This window comes from Silurus meridionalis, chromosome 9 (genome assembly GCF_014805685.1).
Source record: "Silurus meridionalis isolate SWU-2019-XX chromosome 9, ASM1480568v1, whole genome shotgun sequence".
NCBI lineage: Eukaryota > Metazoa > Chordata > Actinopteri > Siluriformes > Siluridae > Silurus > Silurus meridionalis.
The window spans coordinates 656,331-682,990 of record NC_060892.1 but is presented as its reverse complement, the minus strand read 5'-3'; the positions used below and the strand labels follow the sequence as shown (position 1 = coordinate 682,990).

The 26,660-nt window shown below is 40.9% G+C and overlaps 2 protein-coding genes across 4 annotated transcripts in view; both read right to left on the bottom strand.

The window, feature by feature from the left end:
- yjefn3 (YjeF N-terminal domain containing 3) overlaps positions 1 to 1,868 on the bottom strand; it is a 42,114-nt gene extending 40,246 nt beyond the window's left edge. The window contains exon 1 of the mRNA XM_046858427.1: positions 1,557 to 1,868. Coding sequence (XP_046714383.1) covers positions 1,557 to 1,615 — 59 coding nt within the window. The 5' untranslated portion in view covers positions 1,616 to 1,868. The remainder of the gene's footprint in view (positions 1 to 1,556) is intronic.
- Positions 1,869 to 3,852: 1,984 nt separating this feature from the next.
- gatad2ab (GATA zinc finger domain containing 2Ab) lies at positions 3,853 to 26,644 on the bottom strand. Of its 3 annotated transcripts, none has more exons than XM_046857759.1 (11): positions 26,451 to 26,644; positions 17,055 to 17,280; positions 9,895 to 10,021; positions 9,561 to 9,692; positions 9,378 to 9,449; positions 9,176 to 9,289; positions 8,853 to 9,047; positions 7,600 to 7,852; positions 7,078 to 7,514; positions 6,693 to 6,951; positions 3,853 to 5,709 (listed from the first exon to the last, which is right to left on the bottom strand). In XM_046857759.1, exons 2-11 carry the CDS (start codon positions 17,270 to 17,272, stop codon positions 5,576 to 5,578), a joined length of 1,941 nt encoding a protein of 646 aa, XP_046713715.1. In that variant the 5' UTR covers positions 17,273 to 17,280; positions 26,451 to 26,644; the 3' UTR covers positions 3,853 to 5,575. The 3 variants fall into 3 exon arrangements, with proteins under 3 accessions (XP_046713715.1, XP_046713716.1, XP_046713717.1); XM_046857760.1 differs by having other exon boundaries at positions 26,471 to 26,644; XM_046857761.1 differs by lacking the exon at positions 26,451 to 26,644 and adding an exon at positions 24,598 to 24,694.
- Between the last annotated feature and the right edge of the window lie 16 nt (positions 26,645 to 26,660).

Here is a 26,660-nt window from a genome sequence, read left to right as displayed (position 1 = left end):
TCAATCAGATGATCCACACTGCACTAACGAAGACACGGCCGACTGCTAAAACTCTGAGACTCGTTTGTGGCGTGGATGAAGTGGAGAATTTCTCAATTCTGACTCTTTTTTTTCTCTGCGGTGGATTTGCTCCTACAGGCTCCTACAGGATGAAGCCTCGTGAGCCAACAAAGAGCTCATTATGTGAATCTGACTGTATTTTTGTTGTTGTTGCTGTTCACAAGACTTTTCCAGACTTTATTTCCAGGACTTTATCTCCCCGGGTCAGGTGCACATGATCACAGCATGGGATTCTTTATAAAGCACAGATTCTCCCTTTGGCCTCGTTCTTGACTGTCACATTTTATTTGCTTCTGTTTCCAGCAGCCAAACATTCTGCAAACAAACCACCCACAAAGAATCACATGTGTGGGTATGAAAGCGTCTCAGTTACAGATACTACGTGTGTGGAAAAATATTTTTTTTCCACCTTTGAACTGGAAGCTTCCCAAAGATCCAGAAGACGATAATCCAAGAGCGCAGAAAAATCAAACTGAAGCTTTTTTTAATGGACTTTTATTCGACTGAGCGATTAGAGAACATGTTCCTCATCATTGGGTAACAGTCTTTTTAGTATTTTGTGGAAAATAAACATAAAATAACGAACACATCTGTAGATTAAACTCATTAGAAGCTTGAGTGATGTAGCTGAGGTTGAGGAACTGTCGCACAAAATTCTGTATATTTCGTTTTTTAGGAGTTCAGGCCACGCCCACTTCATGTTTAAATGTAAATATTCTAAACAGATACAAGTAAAGTACAAATATACTGCACCCCTAATATACACTACATGACCAAAAGTATGTGGACACCTACACCCAAATGATTGATATCTTCTTTTCAAATATCCACATTCCACATTTAGTTGCCTTTTGTGATAATGAGCTCCACTCTTCTGAGAAGATGTTCCACTAGATTTGTGTCGAGATTCATTCAGCTGCAAGTAAGGTCAGGTACTGATGTGGTTGAGAACGTGAGGAGGTCTGGGGTGCAGTCATCACGCTGATGTAGTTCTCCAACTGTGTTTCTGTACATGTTTTTTTAAGCAGAACTCCTGCAGGCGTGAGGTGATGTTGCTCCAGATAGCAAGTGGAAATGTCACATCACTTTTGGAGAATCAGCACTAATCTTTGAGTGTGAAGCCCTTAAACACCGAACGCTCACGTCTGACGGATAAACGAGTCCGTCAGATGAATAAATGCACATGGAAATGTCAGGCGTTGCTGCTGCACCTGTCAAACCAGCGCTCTGAGTCTACATCTTCCTCCACGCTCAGTAAACCTCCAGATGTTCTGGCCATTGAGGTGGAAATGCAGGCTCATGTTTGCTTTCTGTACGAGGAATTTGAAATATACAATAGATACATGAAATATAAAAAACATCAGCGAAGGTTTTGTTTTTTCAGAGCATCCAGTCATTAAAGATGAATCAGCTCCGAGTGCTCACAGATCACAAACCCTTCAGCTTTAAAACCAGATCAAATACAAATCTTCAGGAATCAGGACACAACATCTTACCTGAGGTAGCGCAGCGGCTCTGTGGTCTCAGTCTCCTTCTCACCGGGGCTTTGGTTCATCTTTACCAGGTGGAGATACACAGCAGGATACAGGTGATGAGATACAGCAGCAGCTTTTTCTGCACCAGTCAACCTCTCTGTCGTTCTCCTTCTGTCTGCAAACTCGTCCTCTCTCTCTCTCTGCCTCTTCTCTGCTGGCTGGCTGGGTGGATGAGGAATCAGCCTCCACACATGGATCAGCTGTTCGTTCTTTCGCCGTCGGCCAATTAAGAAGCAGAGAGCAGCAGAGAGAGTCGTGTGATTGGCTGAAGTAGCCGGTGCTTCTCACTCACTCGGGTGGAAAAGGTTCCATCACTGTGTAGCAGCATCTTCAAAAAAAATATCCAACGCATCACAACACACTTTAATATCAGACATTTCCAAGCTCATTTACATATTCGTAACGCTCCTGTCAGACACGAATCAGTGCAAATCTGGATTTAAATAACATTCCAGAATAAAAATACTGTAATAATGTGAACGCATGTCGAGATCTGGTCTTAATGATTCATTTCTTATTATATTTACAGGAGAAGATTCTGTGGAAAGATCTTAATCTCAGATCTTATTTGTGGAAATTAAATATTAATTTATTATTTTATTAATAGATTTTAAAAAATTACATAATTCAGTAAACAGTTTGTAGCCACTTTTCCATCTCAGCTATAGTTATACATCAGAGGTGTACGTTCCCCAACCGTGTCAATATTATATCAAATATTTTGTAAATAAAAAGATCGGATGCTGTTTTTCAGGCAAAATGCTGGAGATTTGATTAAAATTTTAATTTCACAAAGTTTATTTACTTTTCATTTAGTTTCTGATTTAAAAATCCAGGGTATGAACAAATTCCTAATTTTAGCAATTTATTTTTTTTTATTTTTACAAATGCTGTAAACTTTTGCACTTAATATAAGAAAATATATCGCTCTATTTATTTCTCTATCCATCTATCGCTCTATTTATTTCTCTCTCAATCTGTCTATCCATCACTGTTTATTTCTTTATCCATCTATTGCTCTATTTATTTATTTCTCTCTCTCTCTCTCTCTCAGTGGTTAAAAGATTGGACTTTGGATCTGAAGGTCACAGGTTTAAATCCGAGCACCACCAGGCTGCCATTGTGGGGCCCTTGAGCAAGACCCTTAACCTTTAACCCTCACCTGCTCTGGATAAGGGCATCTGCCACATGCTATAAATGTAAAGTGAACCTCTCAAACTAAACTCTTTGTTCTTGCAGAACATCAGCATGTTTGTAACAGTGAATAAACAGAACATCTGATCTTCAGCTTTAGAGCTGTTTTGTTGGAGGCTTTTGAGAAGATTAACGGCTTCATGAACTTTGCTAAGTAGCAGAATATTTCAGCTCAAACCCTGGCTGCATCAAAGTGTGTGTGTGTGTGTGTGTGTGTGTGTGTGATATCTAATAAAATAGTATGTTGTGTTTCTTTAGACAAATTTTCTCAATTGTTCAGCATGAACCTAAAAAAATAGTGATGTTTGTGTAATGTTCAAGAATAAAAACATCCTACAGAGATTTCTGGGTCTGCAGGTTTTTTTACTGACCTGAAAGTTTGCAGGACTTTCATGTGGGATTGATGGAGATTAAACACTGCCCCCTACAGTGGGAAAGGTGTTACTGCATCACCGTGTATTACTGCAACTAAACACGGAAGAAGAAACAGTGCTTTGATTGGTTATTAAACAGACCCTAGTGAGTCAGTGATCAACACCAGCACTGGTATTACCACATACCTTCTGATTATATGCAAACATGAAGGCAGGTAGATCTGCTATAATAAAAGCATTTAGCCTACAATTAAAGGTGCACACAGTTTTGCAGGGTCACAATTTTAATAGTGTAATTGTTGAAAAGTCAGTTTAATAAACTTTGGAACAGCACCTTCAGGATGCTGCTATAAAGTAAAGCCTGGGCTTCCAACCTTTTCCACAAAAGGGCTGGTGTGGGTCCAGGTTTTCATTCCAACCAATCAAAAACCAAACCTGATCATGTTTATGATAATAACGGATTTAAACAGGTACATTTTGGTGTGGTCTTGTTTGGTTGGAATAAAAACCTCACTGGAACCAATACAGACCCTTTGTGGAAAAGACTGGACATCCCTGATATAAACAATATCATGGCCGACCTTTATTAATAAATGAATTGTAATTATTGAGAATTCAGAGCAGAATTCATTCAGAACTCATCTGATCCTGTACCTCTGGTAAAAAATACATAAAAAGGGGACAACAGACGAAATTGAGATTTTTTTATTATAATAATTAACAGACCAAAAATAAATGAAAAAGGGGAATCTTTTTTTTTGTACAGTTCAGAACAGAGATGCATACAGTGCTGGAGTGCTGGCTGGCATCCCTGGACAATGGAATGGTCTCCGCTCTCATCAGCAGCAATCAGAACCACAGTCTGATCCACGCCTTCGTACTCCACAGGCAGCTCAGACCATGAGAGAAGAGCTTAGGAACAGTAAGAACTCCACCTCCATGTACTCATGGGGACTAGAAGATGATCGGATTCTGGCTGCACGTATTTACTTGAGTGAGGTGGAAAAAGAAAAATGGTTGGACTGTCGGTCCCTCCGGCTGTACTGAAATCCAAGGAACACTACAAACAACTAAATCCGGTTACATGAGGGGAAAAAAAAACATAGTATAAAGACTGGATAATGTTTTTATCCGTTTTTTCTGTTCAGTCCTGCTCATCACCACCACTAAGCAAAAACCCGGTGTGTGCCGTCCTGCACAGCCAAATCAGCTTCCGAATCATTTACACAGATGTTCAACTGAAAGGTCCAAACTTCTTATGGAAAACTAGATGATCAAGTAGTTTAAACAGTCTGGACCACACAATTATCCTTCATTGAAAGTGAAGCATTTGCCATGTACAGCTTTAAATATCCCCATTTACAAACATAACCTAAAAGCATTAAAAAGAAATAATGAAAAGAAAAAAAAAAAAAAAACACACACCACACATTTAACCAAAAAACTTCTAGAGTCCCAACCCTTTTCCCTTTTCCCTCTAGAAAAAGCATGTCCACGATTTCCAGAAGAACTGAAAAGAGGACATTTCAAAGCAAAAAAGAACAAACAGTAGTCCCAATGTGGCAAGTCCGTAACCATGCCCACCTAACACGCCCACCCACACCCCATCCACCCACCCCACAACCCATCCACCCCGCCCCCACCCCCCCACAAAAAAAAAATTGGTTAATTTTTTTTTCTATTTTAAACTTATTTTAGCATTTTAAAATACACACTAAACTGGTAGATGTAAAACCACCTTAATCGTATAACAATACCTTTACATGTCGGCCCTCAGAAAAAAGGACCCCTCAAAGGGGGGGCGGGGAGAAAAAAAAAGGGGGGTGGGGTTAAAAAAAAGAAAATTAGCATCAGAATTGCATATTTTACACTCCTATAGTAAGAGGTGGCACGTGTAAGCCACGCTGAACAGATGATTTACAGAGCTGAAGCATATTTAGTGGTCCACAGAGATATATATTTAAAAAAATAAACCCCTTGCTTTGCCCCCGGGTACCTCCACCTGGTCAAGAGGAAAAAGGGATGTTTACTATAACTAACCCCCACCCCTCAAAAAAAAAAAAAAAATCCAATCAGCAGCAGAACCACAAACGTGGTGATGAAGGACACAGATGACATCAACACCGGAGTGGAATTGTCCGTATCACTGCAGCCAACGAGGCTCAGACATGATGCACACAAAGCCTGGTCCAAAAGTCCGACACTGTGTGTGTGTGCGCATATCGTTAAATCCGATCCTTCACCTTCACTCACTGTCTGAGGTTCAATTTCTGTTGCCCTCCGAGTACGAGGTCTTCAGTAAACTGAGAGAAATGCTTTTTATTGCTTGGTAGCTGGTTATCTGGTAGAACTGGTGTCCAGGGTTTCTATAATGAGAGATGATGAAAGAAGCACTGGTGAGTGAGGAAGGTGTTATTTCCAGTTATTTGTGGTCTGGGAGATGGAACGGGACGGGATCATGTCGAGGAGATACTCCCGCTGACGATCTGCTGGAGAGGTCGTCTTCAGCACAGAGAGACTGGGGTTGACGTAGGCCATGGTCACACCTGTGTGAGAAGAGTGCACTGAGTAAACATTCACAATAAACATACACTCACTACGCAAAAGAATTAAATATCAGCACGTATAGACACTAGGAGTGTAACAGCACACGTGTTTGGACCGGACCTTTTCGGTACAGGGCTTTGTTTCGGTGCACACGTGCACCCAATGCGTCCTTTTTACGCGTGGAACATAATCTGAGTTCCCTCAAGAACGTATTAATTGGCTGACAGTTTTTATTTTTGTATTTTTTTTCTTTTAAATTAAACTTGGAAACATACACAACAATTCCAGAGTATAAAGAAACTGGAGTTAGCGCAGTGTCACTGTGGAGACTCGATTAGAGGTGCGCTGAAAAACTAGTCTAGTGATACGTCGATTGTGCGTTTGCGTATTACCCACATTTTTCCAATTATTACATTTTATTTAATCAATTAAATTTGTGCCAATTTAATCGATTCCTCAATTTTATATACTAAAGTGTATTGCATTCATTATTAACAAACGTTAATAATAAACTGCATTAATAGAAAACAAGAAAATTTTGTTTTGAATTTCGTCCCCCAAATGATCCAAAAATAAACCGAACGTGACTTAAAAGGAGATACGTACCAAACCGTGAACTTTTACGTACCGTTACGCCACAAATACACACTGAACACTGCTTTGTTATATATCAAAAGAAATGAAGAATCTCTTTGATCATGTTTTATTAAATTTATTCCTCACACCTGATAACCACCTGCCTAATACACTGTTGGTCCCCTGCATACCACCCAAACCATTCTGACCTGGTGAGTCATGGACTCTATAAGATCTATGAAGATGCCCTGTGATACATGGCACCAAGAAATCAGCAGCAGATCCATTAGTTTCTTTAGTTTATTAATTTATTTTCTTCTTTAGTTTCTTTCTAGCTGCTGTGGATTGAACTGATTGTTTGTAAGTACAAATGCACAGACAGGTTATTCAGCAGAACATTATCTACCTGGGGGAGTGCTGTTCTGTTTCCTCCAGACATTGCTAGTGGCTTTGCTGCTGCTGCTGCTGCTGCTGCTGGCGGCTCTGCTGTGGGCTCTGCTGCTATTCGGCCCCGCCCTCCCTGCATGCTTACCTGGCCTGCTGACCAGCGCAGCGGCTGTGATCGCATTTTGCAGCTGACTGGACGGGGAGAAGCTGCGGCTCATGCCACGCGAATTCATGCTGACCACCGCCTGGGGCACATTACGTACCACCTGCCCTGGATTCTGATCAGAAAAGAGAAAACACGTTTATGTATAAAAAAAAAAAAACAAAAAAAAAAAAAAAAAAAACAACCGCTTTTCATCGAAGGTTTATGGAAGTACATGGTAGATAGACTTTTGGCTTTTCACCTGCTTGATGGTGCTGGAGTGGTAGCGATGGACTGTTGTTGCCCTGTTTGACTGCTGCTGAGGCACTGAAGATCGTCCAGTTTTATACTGTGGAGACACCAGCACATGCGGCTCAGACTTCACCACTGGTGAGGATGACGAAGACGAGGAGGCAGTCGAGGTCTTTGGAGAGGACGAGGAAGACTGATGGAGGATTCGCTGCTCGATCTCTTGCTCCTGCTGCAAGGCCTTGACAAAGGCTGCCTTCAGCCGGCTGGTGTGCTCAGCCTTCAGGGCCTTCTTCTGGTTGGAACTCATACACTGCTCACACAGGATCGAACCTTTACTCTTGTCCTGTCTCCAGCGAGAGGTGAAGTCCGTATGACATTGAGCACACGTAAACGGCTCCTTCACATCTGAAGATATAGAGGGACTCCCTGCCTGAGGCTGCTGTTTGCCTAAGACAAGAAGCAGAACAAAATTGATGTTAACCTTCTGGTAAAAGTAACCCTCCCCCAAGTGTGATTAAAAAAAGGTGCTCACTTTTGGCCAGATCCAGCAGGTTCTGCACAACCATCTCCAGCCCCACCAGGTAGATAAACTCGTTGTTGGCGGCCGAGGGGAGGAAGTTGAGCTCTGGTGCAGGAGGTTTTGGAGGAGGGATCTCCAGCAGGGTTTTTTCCAGCTGCTTCCGCAATGCCAACTTGGCAGCAGCCTGTCGGCTGGCAGGGGAATCATTGGCACTGACTGAGGAGGCGTTGGTGCCTGAAGAACTCTTTAGCCCAGTGGGTGAGCCCTACAGATGGAACGAGAAACAAAACAAAACAAAAAGTATATAATTAAACACACCTTTTCAGTGAGTTGGTGATCCAGTAGATCCTGATCCACAAAAAAAAGAAAGAAGAACCTGCTCTGGAACAGGAAAATATTTCAGCAAAAAGCTCCGCCTCTAAAATCAGTCTCAGCTGATCAAAAAAATGCAGCAGCAACACATTTTAGAATAAAATCTCTTCACAATCCAGCTTAAATATTTACCAGTAGTTCATATTATTATTAAAAAAAGCATTGGGTGATTTTGGAAAATGTATATTATAACAAATAATAATAAATAGGGGTGTAACCATACACAAGTCACAGTTCAGTTCACTTTCGGAAATAACATTTCTGAAATTTGAAATAAAATGCATGCTTTGTTAAATAATATATAAAATAATATTGAATAATTTTTCATAAAAATAAAATAGAATAAATAAAATTGTAACATGCACTAATTATATTGATTAAATTAGGTAATCAATAATATTAAACTGATTAAATAAAAGGACATTTTGAATTAAAACATTTGTTAGGTTTGTTGAGATACAGGTGTGTGTATACAGTGGGGGGAATAATTATCTGATCAGCTGTTGATATAGTACATTTAGGGGTGTTTATTGAACAATCTGATCATCTGGCAGCCCATTCCAGCCTTGTGCAGGTCTACAATCTCATCCCTGACGTCCTTTGACAAGTGACTGGTCTTTTATACACGTCACAAGCTGATATTGGGAGAACGTTCCAAAAGATGCAAGACTAATTTGGGTGTGTGGGAGTACACGTGTGCAGTGAACCTCAAGCTCTGTACTCAAACAGTTCTGTACGAACACGTGTACAAACAACCCCTAATATAAAACACTTTAAAATTAAACAATAATTTATCCAAGAACCAGATATTTTGTACATATTTCATCATCCTAAATAGTGTGTGTGTGTGTGTGTGTGTGTGTGTGTGTGTGTGTGTGTGTGTGTGTGTGTACCTGTGGGATGTTGACCAGGACGTTGGTGTTTGCTACATTGGCCACACGAATCAGGCCCTGCTGGATGATCCTCTGACCCTGCACCTGCACATTGGGCACAGAGGTGCGAGGACCCAACAGGAGAGGAGGAGGACCAGAGCCTGAGTGCTGCTGCCGCAAGGTGGCGATCTGCTGAGGAGTCACGGCAATGGGCTGCTGCTTGTGCACGCACACACACACACACACACACACACACACACACACACAGTGATCAGTTAAACAGGAGGAGCATTAAATCAGTGTGATGTGAGTGGTGTGTACCAGGTAATGATTCACTGGTGTACCTGTGAGCCTCTGACTAACGGTGGCATCACGATAGACGTATGCTTGGAAACCTGTGCACCACCACGCACCAGAGGTGGAGGAATGACCGTGCCTGAGCTCCTGTTAGATGACACCTATACACACACACACAAAGGAAGATGTGTTTACTATTTATACATACAGTAATAATGCATGTGTAGGATTTTGGGAGGGTGAACTGACCTGAAGTGGGGCTTTTACAGATGAAATGCTGCCTCTTACCAATGGTGGGGGGTTGGATGAAGAATTAGTTGTCTACAAACAAACAAAAAACAAAAACAAAGAGAAAGACCTAATAAGATTGGATTGAAAGAGTAAAGTGGTTGAAGAATAAATACCCATCCATGCACTCAGACTTGGACTTGCCTTCTGCACTACGCTCTCTTTCTGGATCTGGCTCTGACGGAGTTTCTTCAGCAGCACCAGCTTGGCCTCTTGAAGACGCAGCTCCTCTTTTAGCTGCTTAATAAACCTCTGGCGCTCTTCAGGGCTACTCTTCTGCACACAAACCAAATTAATCTACTTTATCCACCTCTCTGTACAAGGGAAAAAAGCTACACGATCACAGCATAAGCAATATCTTTTTGATCGTGTTTTAGATTTACAGCCTGTAGCATCAGATCTGAATGATTGGATGGAACAGCTGTTCTAAATATCATGAGGTGACGCAAAAGCAGCAAAGAAACAAAACCTGGATTACCATCAGCATCTCAGTGTCAGTTTTCTTCAAGCTGTGGCTGATCCCATTGACTTGTGGACTGCCAGGCTCGTTGTCTGATAAAACAATGACGTCATCTGGCGTCGGTGGCCTTTCTTTTTTTATTTCGCTATGAGAGAGAGAGAGAGAATATGTGAGAGACTGGTTTGAAAATGCACCACGGATAAATTACAAAACCATGACATGGACTGGCCACAAGAGGGCAGCGAAATCACACATTGCATCCCTACAATGGTACACAATGGTAGCGGTTGCTTGAAACTGGCACCGTAAATCCAAAAAAGTTAACACAAATTAAAGTTTAGAAGTTTTATTTTTCCCAAAAAGCAGAAAGGTTTCTACTACAATTCACACCATCTCACATGATCTCAAACCACACCAAATAAGATATAATTTAAAAGATTGCTAGGGTGTACTCCTGTGAACCCATCTGCCTTGCCTTTTCATAGCAGGATGCATGATCTGCTTTGCATGTTGACTCTTTGTAAGGACATTTTCTCCAGGCCCAGTGTGGGTTTGTGGCTCCTCCCAGAGCCAAACTGTCGGAGGATCAGATGGGGGAGGGGAATGGCTGATGTCCAGGCCATTGTGTTCCCTCTTAATCTTCAGCCGTTTCAATAAGGACACAGACACTTTCCTTGCCGTAGTACAGAACACGGAGAGATCGGATATCCGACGGTTAATTCGGACTTCTGACGGTCTTCCAAAGAAAATCTAGATGTAAACTTGAGCTGCCGATTGCCTCCCTGAAGTGTTCATCGTGCTGAGAAAGGCCTAAGATCTTAGTGCTGAATTTAGTTCACGGCTCGCAAAATCACTTTCTGGACATGAAACTATTATTATAGACAGATCTGAAGACCTTGTAGTCCTGTGTTATTGAAGTGTGTGTTCAAGAAGGATCTAAGAACTATCTAAGAAACTCCTGATATAAACAGCAAGAAGCTCATGTTACATCAGCACTTTCTTCATGGGTCACTTTCAGCTTGTTAGAGGTTACAAAACCTTCTTACAAATAAAAAAAGAACAAAGTGTGTTGATCTGAACTCTGACACATGAGATTAGAGCATTATACCCATGAAATGGAGCTCATCAATACGTTCTTCAATCACCAACAAGATGTAGTTAAATTAAATGGCCTTAAATCACACAATGTTCAGAAATAAAGATTTGGAACATCATAATGCACTTGTCAAAGCAAGATACAAACCAAACAACCACCTCGTCTTCATCACCAAAACTTCCTGGTTATTAATGAGTACCCAAGATCACATGACATGAGAATGTCCCTCAGATCACATGATTCACACGCTCCCTTTTCTTCAGTGGTTCCCTCCTGTATGGAAACCATAGCAACAGCCGGCTGGAACCAGTTTGTGACACGTCGGCTTCATTTTGTGAAGGCAGGAAGCGTTCAGGTGCAGTAGAAAATGGAGCTGTCCAAAACTTTTAAAACGTATACCACTCCAGGAGGATCTTCTGGACATCAAGAACTGACTCAGGGGGGAAATTCTGTGTGTTGTTTAATGTCTAATAACTTTTTACTCCACCGCCCCATAGAACATGTTTAATGAGTCCTCCCCAAGTATAATAAGCCATGTTCTCGAAATCTCTGGTCCTCAAAGTGGAGCTCAGAGAACACACAGGAAAACACCCCAAAAATCGACAAATACTCAAGCATTTTTTTTCATCAAAAGATTCCAGACTAAAATATACAGACTTCCCTAAAGATTTCTACCACCATATTTAACATCTGAAAAAATTATTATAAATTCCAACTAGATCGTGTCACGTTACAATCTCTGATGTTTGTCACAACGTTACAACCAATCACAGCTGTGCAGATTCGGTCTAGTCCAAAGTGGATACATTTTAGAAAGCAGAGTTTTCACGTCAAAGTGTGGACCGTGTGTGAAAACGGAGGCTTTCGGAAAAACGATGGTGCGTTTTTAGACATTAAATAAATACACGCCGGCCAGAAACGACGCGGACTGAAGCATCTTAATTATCTCATGCACAGAACGTGAGCGTTTTTAAACGTTGCAGCGTGGATAAGCATCTTCTGGAAATTGATTAAAAATTAAAGTGTGTCCCGATACTTTTGACCATAGTGTGTACAAGATAAACCAGATTTAAAGCAGTTTAGTATTAAGAGTCATAAACTCAGGAGACAGGCAGAACATCCACCAGAGCATTATTTTTGACATCCATGTCGTCTGTTTAGATGGTAAGAAACAGAGCTACAGACAAACCCTTAGCAAAAGCAAGTAGAAACAAATATCCATAGATAATATAAAACATCTGCAGTTTTGTCAACTGCATCGAAGACAAGATCTCCAGAACACTCCTTCAGGATTCCAGCTGTACTCTGACATATCTTTTTTATTTTGCATGTTCTTGCCTATTATAAAAGGCCCACTTGCTTCAGTTCCTGCAGCTCCTCCAGCATTTTTCATTCTGCAGCGTCTTCTGATGTATTAAAGCCTGTTTCTGCCACGGACAGAAAAAAGGTTTGCCTAAATCTGACTCCAATTCTGGCTAATTCAAAAAAAATATTTTCCCTCACAATTCTTCAAGACTTTATTTGTCGTTTTCTGGTGCATCCACCAGTAGCCATGATGTGGGCCTGAAGTTTAAAGCTGTTTGTGTATGAACCTCTACTTTATCAGTCTTGTTCCGTCTCCACTAGTAGCTGATTGTTAGAGTTCTCTCAAGGGATCATTTTCAATGTGTAAAGCTTTGATAAACTGATGAAATGAAACTAAAAACACGTAATTCAGAGAACAAGCATTACAAGGGGTTCTGCCATTTTGGATTTGTGAAGATCACATGACCTTGATGAAAGGCTAAAACTCTTATCTCCACTCTCATGCTTCACATTATCTAGTGCAAAGAGCAAAGATTTGTGATGTGTATTAAGGTTAAATACGACATGGGTTTAGTACAGATAATAAAATAGTTTTTATTTGCCCGTGTTCGTGTGGACTGGGGCCTGGACTGGTTGTTTTAGTTCACACCCTAAGTGTTTGCCTTCTTCACACCTGCCCCAACGATTTACGCCCCGAGGGTTAATGCACCAGGATTCGAGTCGAACAGGGAAAAAAATTATTAAATACAATACAATGCCTGTAAAATCACGCACATTCTTGTGCAATGCCAAGATGAAGCTCTCCAGACGTTTAACTGTTCTGACCAAATCTGAATCTCATTTCGTTCAGCAAGTACTAAAAAAACTAAAGAGCACAGAACACATAACTAAGAATATTTCAGCAGGAACTCTTTCCAGGTAAAGGTATTTGATATGTAAACACAGACCATAATCAAGCACAGGTCTCATGAGTGTAAAGTGAAAGAAGACTGTTGGTGAATGATGTACTGTGAGGCATGAAGATTAAAACCCAACAGAGCTCCTGACATGCTGTGAAGTGAAACACTAGAGCTGGGCAGTATACCGATTCATACTGAATACCACTGTTTTTGTTACGATATGAATTTTTAGTACAGTGCAATACCGGTGTACGTCGCGTAAACAACGTTCTGAACGTGGCGTGGCTCCACACTTTAAGAGGGATCTTCTCACTGTTGCACTGGTGAGGGAACAGTTGTGTGTTACTAAGCGAGACGGTGAAGATGGGTAGAATAGACATTGAAAGTCGAGACCTGCACTCCCACGGGACCCGGGACAAGATTTAATGGTTGAATGCGGGTGCGGGCGATAAAATACTTGTGTGTCTGTGTGTGTGTGAGAATAAAATTATTCACGGGACTCCTGCCAAATGGTCTTGAAGATATAAAAAAACCAGATAAATTACTTAAAACTAATAAACTGTTATGTAGCAACTGCACAAAATCAACAATGGAAACAAAAATTAAATAAACGATGTACAGGCACGAGGTCGGAAGCGAACTCTCATGTGGTTCACGTGCAGTAACTATTGGAGCACGGAGAGGCTGAACCTCTGAAGAGCAGGACAGGAGAATCACTGAGTGCTACAGATATTACTGCATTATTAAAGAAAGAACAAACACAACACAACAACAAAACCTTGGCCTGTTTTTATATTGTTTCAGTTGATGTTCTAAGTTCTGTAAAGTTCTTTGTTCATGTCCGTGTCAGTGCATTGAAAATAAAACTACTTCTACATTTTACCCGCAGGGTTTTGCAGGCGGGACAAAACTTCAGTATTGTGGGTGGGAGAAAATAACATATGCAGGAGTAAGACTGAACCTTGCAGGAGTCTTCATGAAGGTTCAGTTGGTAAAGACATCTTCACCAAGTTATACTTCATATTTTCTTTTCAGATTTACTTGAATACTGTGTTGTTTACCTGGACTTGAATTGGAATTATTAGTATTATTAATGCAAGTTGCACACCTTTTCTATTTATTTGTTTAAATATTATGTATTCAAGTTGCCTTTGCAGGCTGTTTACCGTATTTTTCGGACTATAAGTCGCTACTTTTTCCCCACGTTTTGCACCCCGCGGCTTAAACAACAAAGCGGCTAATTTATGGATTTTTCCTGGGTTTTTCCCGATTTCACAAACTTCAAGCCAAAAAACTGAACCCCAGAACATTAGACCAATGAAATTTCCGAACGGAAACAAAAAAAAAAAAAAAAAAAAAAAAAACGCACCTCACCTGTGTTCTGAGCTGCACGGCATCGGGAGGAAAAAACTTTTACCGGTGGCGATTTTTAAACACACGACGATGCCAAAAGATAAACTCCCGAGAGAAATAGTTGTGAAAGGAAGGAGGAAGACAGTGAACAATGACTTTCTTGGTGGGCTGCTGTTTAGATACAAGCCGTTGTAACGCGTTGAGTCTGGGTGAAAGGAGAGCTCGCTAACTCCAGTTATAACAGAAATCATATAAACACAGACAGGTTTCCAAAACTCGTGCTTTTTTATTTTTCTTGCCAACAGCGTTACGGGTTAGTCAAAGAAACTTAGAAATCAGCATCAGAAAATAATAAAGGACATATTCCTTGGTCTTGCACACATGAAGTAATACTGGAAAAAGGCTATTCCCAAAATGCCGCTCTGCTCTTAAAGGAGCCACAACATATTTCACCCGTTACACCGTAACAGGCTTAAGTGGGTAAGTGGGTGTGCTTAATAGTCCGGAAATTACGGTAGTTGGTAAAGAAGTCTAAGCTTGCAGTTAGAGGGGAAGGGGATTGTTTTTGTTGTTTGTGAAATTTGCACAATAAAAAGGTTCTGTATTTGGACTGTAACGCCCATGCATTCTGATTCTTTCATTTTATGATGATCATGAGTGCCACCTCTTTGTAAACAGCATTATTTTGTGGGGTCTTGCAAACCGGTACAGTGGAACCCCGTTGTACGAGCAACCTATAGCACGGGCAAACGGAGATGCGAGCAAACTCGCTCGCAAAATTTTACCCTGTTTCACGAGCACATTTCGAAGGCACGAGCAAACCCACGATGCCGGTTCCCCGTTTTCGGCGGAGGGTCGCATCAGTCGCTTAGTTGATGACGTATCACTCGGTCACTCTCATTGTTCAGTGCAGCAAAAACGTAACTGTGGCAGCGGGGGCGTGGCCAAACGGCGGTTTGTGAATGGAGGGAGGGTCCGGGAGCAGATAGGCAGGGGATTGCCTCACCTGAAGTTAATGTGACCTAATAATTGTTCTCTCTTTTCAAGTGATCGGAGGGTGCATTTAAGGAGGAGAGCGTGTGTGTGTATGTGTGTGTGTGTGTGCGCTCCAGAGACGTGCTGCGTGGGGCACTAAGTAGACCGACACAAAAAACAAAAATAAAAGTGGCTCCCATATTCACACGCTCTCCCACAGTAACTTTGTTTAGTTTTATACTTTTATTTCACTAGAAATCTTGAAAAATGTCTCCCAAGAAAATCAGTGATGGTGCTGTGAAAACGAAAGTAAATAGAATTACCATGGAAACCGAGAAGGTTACGAGCGTGGGGCGTGTCTCACACTCGCAATCAACCACTATCACATGAGTAAGTGTTAAATTATGTTTATATTACGGTAATTTGCGGTGTATTTGTTTTTAAAAATAGGCTACAAATAGTTTTTAAGTGCAGAAATAAGCGATCGAATGAGATCTCAGAACGGATTAAATCACTTTTACATTCATTCCTATGGGGAAAATTAGTTCGAACGTACGAGCAAATGGACACACGAGCAATTTTCAAGAACGAATTCTGCTCGTACAACGGGGTTCCACTGTATTACTAGTGTGAACTATTTCTACAATTGTCACTGATCAGGACAGTAAAAAAGGGGATTTATTGTCAATCTACTGCAGTGTTTCCTCTCTCAATCAGTAGGAAATGTGGTTAATACCCGGTCATGCAGGGAAATAATACCGTGCAACAGGAACAATTTAGAAATAACGTGATATAAATTTTTGGTCATACCAACCAGCACAATCCAACACCTTCACCAACCTAAACAGACTTCATTCTCATTGACCAGAACTAATAAAGAACGCTGGTACGGTATACCTGAGCTTTTTCACACCTGGCCCCTTTGCTCCCCATACCACTGTGGATCGAGTGTGTGATTATACACACCACTTTTGTGTAGTCTTGCAGGTAAATCAGGTTGACATTCACTAGTTTCATCCACATGAATATTATTATTTTCCTTTAGTACCAACACAGTGAATAAAGCACACGGTATATCTTTATGCAGGTAAACCCATAAATGAAGAGATAAGAGAAGATTCTTTGGAATGAGGAGATCTTTTTAACCATGCAGATTAGCACAAGACACTCCACTGTTGTGATGCTCTTAAAGAACACTAACATTCTCTAGACCTATAAAGGTTTGGTTGTTTATGTATCCCTAAGTTGTTCTGTCTCCTGGATATGGTTGCAAATCGTTTTCGTGTGTCAGTGTGGACCGTGCGTGAAAACGAAGTCTTTTAAAATCGATGGCGCGTTTTTAGTCTTCGCAGAGACGTTTCAAAGAGATGGAAAGAAAATTAATGCCCGAAGGAAATGACGCAGGTCGAGGCGTCTTGCGTTTTAAAGTAAGAGGTAAGTCAAGGTGACCAGACATTTCATTACATTCATTCTGTATATGAAGATCCACTGATAAATGGCAAAAAGTCTTCACAAATCCGAGGTCATGTTTGTGTGGCTTTATGGCCTACCTGCGAGGTGTCCTCATATCCACAGGCTCATCCTCTGCCTGCACCTCCACTTTAATGGTGGCTTTCACCTCCCCGGCCTTCAGGATGTTTGCCACTTTGTTAGAACCAAGCTCCCCTGGTTCCATTTTCACTCGTTTGGAATCTCCATCGAGTGTCGGTACGTCCCGCTCCAGCGCTCTCTTCTGGCTGCGTGTCTGGCGCACCACCTCCTCAGACATCTTTGCTCCTGCAACAGAAGTGACGGGCGTAGAAGAATCATGGGTAAAGTTTATCAGAATAAATTCTATAAAACATGGCATGTATAAACTCTTCCCTGACTTCCAATCTAGGAATTTACATTCAGTGTGAAAATACACGCTAAGGAAACTAGATATATGATGCCACTAATAATAATAATAATAAAAGAACAATTTAATTTCTAGCTCTGAACGTGGATAAAGTTATTGCTTTGTAGTTGATTGATGAGCTTCTGTAACACGAACTAAACAGCACATGATAACAGCCTCCAGCTGTTTCATAAAAAAAATAAATAAATAAATAAATAAAATATGGAGATCTATTAGATTTATTAGTAATCAAGGTTCCCTCTGGTTCTACCTGTGTGATCCATAACCAATGTGTGTGTGTGTGTGTGTGTGTGTGTGTGTGTGTGTGTGTGTGTGTGTGTGTGAGAGAGAGAGAGAGAGAGAGAGACAGTCAGAGGATGAGTTGACAACACCCGAGTTCTCTCATCTTGTGTGTGACATCACTAGGGTTCCACATGACACTTCCCAAGATTCCATGGGACACACAAAGCACTTCCCTGAAAACCAGTTTAAACCGGTTTACGGATGCAGCAGTGAGACCGAGGCAGGTTTTTAACCCCTTGAGAAACTGGCTGGTGCGCGCACACACACACACACACACACACACACACACACACACACACACACACACACACACACACACACACACACACACTTGCAGGCACGCACGCATACGTATAGAGCGCATGCCCGAAGAGGGGGAGGGGCTTTTAACATTCCAAAACACAAGTAGTTTGAAAGCGACGAAAAAGCATCGTCCTGCTTCCTCATAAATTAATGAACATCTGTGCGCTCGAACACAAAGGGTTGCAATGCTCACAACACCTCTACGCATCTACAATTACGTCAAATTAGGTTAAATAAGCAGCACAAATTCTAAAAGCAAAACAAAACAAAACAAAAGCAGCAGCAGGTCAGACAACACCAGGGGTTTTATAAATAAATAAAATGTCCTTGAGGCACTTTAGGAACTTACAGGAACGAGAGAAAGCTAAAGTCTCAAAAGAATCTAATAAATAAAAATACAGGTTGGGTCTTTCCCCAACTTTTTTAAAAATGCAGCTGAAACACAAAGGCAGGAAGATCCTTTATTTATTTATTTTTTGTATGTACTTCATATAATGCACTTTATCACAGAGAACAGAACAAAGCTCAGGAAAGCAGGTCAACAAACCTGATATCTTGACACCTGATGTCACACAACCAGGGATCAATCAATAAAGGAGCATGTATTAATACAAGGGAAAGGTCTATACCCTGACTCAGTAAATAATGTCACCTGGATTCTGTACACGTGAGCTGCTGCAGTAACCATAAAGTCTGTCCTCTGTTCATCCCAGGACCTGAAATTCACTATATACTCAAACTGTTTGGAGTCACATTGTTGAGTTTATTTTATGGCCATAGGGATTCCATGGTGCATAAAAAAAAGATCCAGTAGGTTAATGGATTTGTCCAATGCTGCAAACAGGATGTGTAAAAACTAGATATTTAAACAGAGCGTGTGACCCAGTGAAGCACACACTGAGAAAATGTACAGCACCAGGTTTTATCAGGAGTTACAGCACCATACTCCAGACTCAGGACAGTAAATCGTTTAGGTTCAGGACAAGCGAAAAGTACTTTATATTTACCCTACAAACACGTCACGACCAGCAACATGACTCCTAAAGTTTTCCTGACATGATCTGGGGGTAAATCTCAACCTTCAGAGCTACTAAAGAGAATCACAGATGCACTGTTGTGAATACGGGGAATGGAGAATTTCTGTTTATTTTCAACACTATTTGCAAATTCAACTCTCTACGTGCAGGGATGGTCCATTGGTGAAGAAGAGATGCAAGAGTATTTGAGAGAAACAGGTCATTTTGACTTGATGACTTAAAAAGATGTACCTCGTAGACCCAAACCTAAACATGAACACGGATACACTTTTCAAGACAAAGATTTCTTGGGATTGAATTAACCAAACATTTTCACTCTGACCAGAATAACACGATTAGTAAAGATGATGTACGTATAATCGAACATCTAATCTACACTTTAAAGTTGGATTTTCTAGATTTTTTCAGCCACAATGGTGACAGGTAAGGTCAGGTACTGATGTAGGTGAGAAGGTGAGAAGGCCTAAAGGTGTTCAATAGGTTTGGAGCTCTAAAGCAGAAGATCTTTCTCTCCAACCAATGTAAAGCAGACGTAGCTGGCTTTGTGCACGGTCATGCTGAAACAGGTTTGGGTCTACTAGTTCAAGTGAAGAGAAAATTTCATGCTCCTGCATCCAAAGATGTTTGATACAATTGTGTGCCTCCAAAATTGTGGGAACATTTTAGAGAAGAAAAACAAAAAAAGAAGAAAAAAAAAAAACACACAAGGCTGGGTAAGTCAGGTGTCCAAATACATTTGATCAATAAGTGTGTGTCTCCTTTAAGTTATTGTGTCATGGATTTAGACCATAACCCGGACGCTGACTGATCATTTAATAGTCTACAGTCAAAAATCAAGAAACTTGAATCGGTTTTCTTTAACACCACGATGGAAGGTGTTCATGAAATGTTAACATTAACAGCGTTATCAGGTTGGGGTTTGCAGGCAAAATAAAAAGAAAACAAGCTTAAAATGTATAATAATAAAATGAGAATTTGAATAACATCGATCTGAGCAACGAACTCAGCCGCATCACTCCACATAATGCACAGGAACAAGTCTCTGCACGCCGTGGTAAGGTGGACTACACACAGGGACTGTTCCCTCATAAGGCCTGCAGATATAATGACCGTCTATAGGGAACAGTCTAAACAACAAGAGTTGTGTATGACTCAGCACAACAGCACAAAAACACACAACTGGCAAAACGTGCATGCACAGTGCAGTTGCTGAACAATCAGCACTTCCTCTAAAGATTTCAGACAGCTGATGAACCTCGACGTTATCTTACTCATAAGCCGATTCCTGGAGTTATCAAGAAACAAATATAATCTCACCAAAAAAAATAAAAATGACGCAGTGACAATGTGGCGTGACCACACACTCGCCATATCTTTAATTAGTCTTGCAGTCAGCTGGCAGTGTAAGTGACGTGCCACGTGCTGATTTACTCCTGAACATCAAGGGTTAAACCCTGCCATTTTAACACCACTGACAGATCAGGACACGAGGGTGTTACCTAACAAAATGGACGTCTTTAACCCCGTGTCTGCCGCTGACTCTACCTGGTATTGCCCCTAGTGACGGGGCAGCGAGTGCTGAGACAGGAAGTAAAGCCTATGCTTCTTCTTCATGAGGGCACAAAAGAATGCTCACATTCAAAGAACGTAGCCTCAGTCACCCCCTCCAAAGACACACACACACACACACACACACACACACCGGAAAGTCATCTACCCATCCCCCACATTCAAAGATCTCAAATGGGCTACAGTGTAAACTACGAGCACACACGCGCACACACGCGCACGCACGCACAAACACACACAAAACAGTGCTTCCCTTGGACCCGCAAGCAAATTTGTAGATAAGATCAAAAGGTTACACGGGGCAGCATAAGAACATGTTTTTCTACTGTATGCAGCCTTCGAGCGTAAAACGACTCCCAATCGAATCTTTTCAAGGATAGGTTGTTTTGTTACAAACCTCCAGTATCCTGAACAAAAGAGAAGAGTTCACCTTCAAAATCCTACGATCGAATTTAATGATTGTGGGTTTACACACTCGTCTGGATGGCTTGCTGTGTAGCATCCACTGGGTGAAAACCTGGATTTTAGAGGATTCGATTAGGAAGCAGAGATTACTTCAAGTGATCCACAGGCAGCAGAGATTACTTCAAGTGATCCACAGGCAGGATCAACCAAACAAACGTGCTTTAAATCAACTAGCACTCTGAGACCACTACGGGTTTCACGACCTTACACGATCACATACAAGATACGATATAAAAGGATAAGCACATACATACAAACTTCAAGCAAATGGACTGTTCTTCAGAGGTTCTCAGCTAGAGAGATCATTGTAAAGGAACTTGAGAATTTAGAAGTTAGGACAGGGCTAAAATGTATTAAAAAGCATCTACTAATTAAATAAATAAAAACAAATGTTCCCACAAAGTTGGAGAGACACAATAGTATTAGACGTCTTTGGATGAAATTTCCTCTTCACTTGAATTGGGAGACTCGAAGCTGTTCCAGCGTCCTTTGCACTGTGCCTCCTGTGCTTTTTGAGCATCCCAGGAATGGGATTGCAAAAAAGCACATGGTTCAGGTGTCCACAAACATTTGGCCATGTGTGGTGGTACTATGCATAATTTAGAAGCTGTAAAAAACCTGTTCTCTTCAGAGAAGATGAAAGACGGCTCTTGTGCTTTGTTGTCGAATTGAACAAATCGGTGGTGTGTGAACGACACACACCACGATGAGGAACAGAGGATTGTCAAATCGAAAACAAATGTTTTGCATGATCATTATAAGAATCTTATTTCTTCAGGAGAGCAGTTTTACTTCTAATGACTGCAGCTAATCTTCAGGACAAACTGAAGGATGCTGTATTTACAGTGCCATAAAATTGTAGGTTGTAAGAATGTGAGTGAAATTGGAGCACAACAGCAGGTTATTTTGATACATAAACTTTAAGAAACCAATTTATACATTTTAAATGCATACTTATTTTTTTTCTGTAAAACTGTTTCAATTGTCCTTTTTGTGAACCCTGTTGTAATCCAAAACCTGATTTAAAAAAATCAAACATCAAACAAACGCAGAGCTGCTGTTTGGTGTCAAAACGTTTGATCAAAACACGTCATTTCTATAGTCAGGATAAACTAAATGTACAGACCTACACTACCAGCTCGTTCTGGCAACATATCAGAAAAAGAAATAAAAAATGGCCACCATCAACTCCAGAACTCCTCAGCACCATCTTTCTTCTTGCCATTGAAAAAAATTATAGACAACAAGAAGGTTTTTCCAAGTTAATCTAGACCTTATCCTGATACACTAACTGGTGACTATTAAAGCATCCTGCTGTACAAACACCCACAATTATCAATGTCTCAGAGGATTTTACAAGAAGAAAATGCTACGTTTGCTCCCTCTTGATGCTGCATTCATCTCACTGTGGCACATGGAGAGTTCTGGAGTTGCTTTGTCAGCAAAACCCCATTGAATGACACAGGGATGAGCTGCTGTCATGTTCTTTCCAGAACTTCTCAGGCATGGAAATCTTCCACAGCTGCTCTTTTTCAACTCTAAGGTCATACTAAAACGCTGAAACTGGAACCCAAGTGACAGGTGGGTAACATGACAAATATATATGATACCTCCTTGAAGACATTTCTTATACATGATAAACATCATGACTGCCAAATAATGATAAACAATGATCAAATATTTACTGATAATTCTAATTATTTAAACACGATACTGAGGGTTACAATATTTTGTACCAGATTTCAGGATTCAATGCGAGATCCAAACATAAGCATCTGATTTAGTGTTTGAGTTTTGAGTTCACACCCCAGAAGTTAAAAACTCACTGGAGAACCCTCGAGCTGAACTGATCTACATCGCTTTGTTCACACTGTTCTTCAGTTCAACCTTGGACAAAAGTGTGTGCTGATTTAATAAGTGTCCAATCGTACAGTGCACTCTAGAAGAAGCCTCATTCGCCACGTTCAACCATTTACTTAATATTTGATCAGATTGTACTTTGGACCAAATGAAGGGCCTCTCACTGAGTGACAAGAGCAGTCTTCCTTAAAAGCACCACAGAGCAGAAATTTTACACACACACACACACACACACACACACACACACACACACACACACACACACACACACACACACACACACACACACGTTGATAGAACAGAAATCTTAAACCCCTGTTTCTTTGCAGGAAACAGGCTTAGGACTGGGACTCGTAGGGCTGAGAATTAGATTTCTGATTAACACCTATGCATGCACACTGTAAATTTATTCATGAAACTGAAGCATAGGAGATAACAGGAAATAAAGTGCATATATAAACACTTCTATGAGGTGTGACATAAGACTAAGATCATCAACAGCATTTCCTGTATGTATCATGTTTGAAGCTCAATTCACTTCACCTGACTATAAGTGTGCTTTTCCCTGATGCCAGGAATAATTCCACTAGTTTCACCACTGGCTCTTCACACCAAGCATTTTCCCCCAAATATAAGAATGCATACAAGTATAAACTCTGATAATCCAGATAATCCTTCCTCTATACCTGGGGAACCAGCCGAATTTCCTCCCAGTTTACACACTTTTATTGTGACGCTCCAAATGATGTGCGCCAAAGCAAAATTGGAACCAAATGTAAGGAAATAGAAGCATCAGCATCATGAATCAGCACACACTCTCTTGCCATCTTCAGTCAGCAAAAACGTGCTCGTTTGTCTGACTACATTTTTCCTCTTTGGCGTGCTCACAGATCACACAGATACATACTATACGTTAATGGCTCACACAGAACGTGAACTTCAACAACAGGAATCAACACCATGTCCTGGACCTCTCATGAAATAGGCAACTTACAAAACGGTGACATGAAAGAGCAAAGTGTGATTAACCCAAACACAAAGAGCCTCTGGGATGTAAATCAGGACACTACACTCATCAATGGAAGCTGTTCAAGCTTCACAAGACACCTTGTGCTAAAAGTGTATAGAGGTGGATTGTGGATATAAATGGCAGGAAAGGAATCCGTGTGCATCGTTAAGATGCAAGACAAACTGTACCAAGCTTTCTGAACCGTAACAGATCATGTGTCCTGTAATACTCTCTAAAAGAAACTGATGGCTGTTGGGTGGTTTGTGTGTTTCTCATGTTAAAGACACACCCAAAATCTTACATTCTCATCAAAAATCAGCTACACTGACACCTGGGAAGATCAACATGTCCTTCATAAGTTACACACGATTCAAACCTAAAGCACAAAACAGATCACGACATGGAAGACAACGCAATGCACCCCATTATAGAGCGCATCTAAATCTGTACGCCAAAGTCATATTACAAACTACCTGTTCACAACCAGGTTTACAAGTATAACCCCAACTGGCCATGTGTGTTCACTGAGAGCACATCTGTTCTCTTTAAAGCACACTCACACTGAATTCTTACACACTTGTGACGTGACAATAATCAACTCAGGTAGAGTTCTTATCATTCTGCATGAATCGGTTCTGCAAATATTAAATATACCAACAAATTCCACCTACTTCAACTGAATATAAATCACAGTGTGTCCTCCTGAAGAATCAGATCTGTGTCACACAAACAAATGTGTGTGTGTCTCACTCACACACACACACACACACACACGTTTACAGGATGTTATGCACAAAGAATCCATGACACACATTCACATCTCCTTCCACCCATTTCAGTTTAGTCCCTTCCTACATTTATTATAATTAAACTATATATAATAATTATAAACTTTATATTAAGTTTAACGCTACATATCACATGGTTACTTTCCCTTTCAGATTACATTAGAGATCTACCAAACCTGGTTAACTTCATAACCAACACAGTTAACTTCATAACCAACCCAACCTGGTTAACAATATAATGACTCAATCCTGGTTACTTTATTATCAGTTAACTTTATGAACAACCCAGTTAACATTATAACCAAACTAACCCTGGTTACTTTATAACCCAACCGGTTTAACAATATAATCATATAACTACGTAACCAACATGGTTATCTGGTTATATAGTAACCAGGGTTGGGTTAGTTATAAAGTTAACTGGTTATTGAGGAACCATAATTGGGATGGTTATAAAGTTAACTGGTTATTGAGTTAACTGGTAAACAAAATAGTTATCCAGGGTTGGTTATAAAGTGAACTGGTTATTGAGGAACCAGAATTGGGTTGGTTATAAGGTGAACTGGTTATTGAGTATTCAGGGTTGGGTTAGTTATAAAGTTAACTGGTTATTAAGGAACCAGGGTTGGGTTAGTTATAAAGTTAACTGGTTATTAAGGAACCAGAATTGGGTTGGTTATAAAGTGAACTGGTTATTGAGTTAACTGGTAAGAAAAAAAAAAGTTATGCAGGGTTGGGTTGGTTATAAAGTGAACTTTTTATTAAGAATCAGGGTTGGGTTAGTTATAAAGTTAACTAGTTATTAAGGAACCAGGTTGGGTTAGTTATAAAGTTAACTGGTTATTGAGGAACCAGGGCTGGGTTAGTTATAAAGTTAACTGGTTATTGAGGAACCAGGGTTGGGTTAGTTATAAAGTTAACTGGTTATTGAGGAACCAGAATTGGGTTGGTTATGAAGTTAACTGGTTATTGAGGAACCAGAATTGGGTTGGTTATAAGGTGAACTGGTTTTTGAGTATTCAGGGTTGGGTTAGTTATAAAGTGAACTGGTTATTGAGGAACCAGGGTTGGGTTGGTTATAAAGTCAGCTGGTTATAATTTAAAACCAAGCCGACCCTGGTTACTAAATAACCAGTTAACTTTATAACCAAACCAACCTGGATAACTTTTTTAACCAGTTAACTTTATAACTAACCCATCCGAGTCCACAGAACTCTAAACACGCTGAATCTTCCGACCCGCTGACGGACTCCATTGATGAGTTAGCATTAGCATTAGCGGGCAGTAAGCGGACTGACTGACGGACGGTGTTTAGTCACACAGGCGGCTAACGCAGATTAGCCTCGCACTTCCCTAATGAGGCAGATTACAGGCGCTGCTCGCTGATACGTCCGGGATAAATCACCTCAGCCAGTGCACCTTAACCCCATTCTCAACTATTACTGACTCTCCCACACAGAATTACAATCCGTTCATTCTTTAACTGTAATTAGCGACATGCTAAAGGCTAATTAACGAACACCGTCTCCGAGCTAGCTGAGGTGTTCCGGTTAGCTAACATGCTAACTTATCTGTGTGATCTCCACTCCGGTTAGCCAGCGCTCGCGCTCTCTCTCTCTCTCTCTCTCACACACACACACTCTCTCTCTCTCTCTCTCTCTGACCAACTTGTGAACAACTTCTGAAACTGACAGAAAGCGAACTTTTCCACCAAACTCGGCGGTACTACAACTCACCAAGAAGGAGTGACGCTCACCTGCCGCCTGCCCCGGGACCTCCCCGCGTTTAGGTTCACTTTATTCAGCCTGCGAGTCTGGTCCGGATTCCCGGAGATCCTCCACAGCCCTGCCCGCTGCTTCTCCGGGTGCCAAATAAACTGGTCGCTGCTAAGACATTGAGTCAATCCCAAACCGCCGCCTGCCTTCTGCTTCGGAGCACTACGAAGG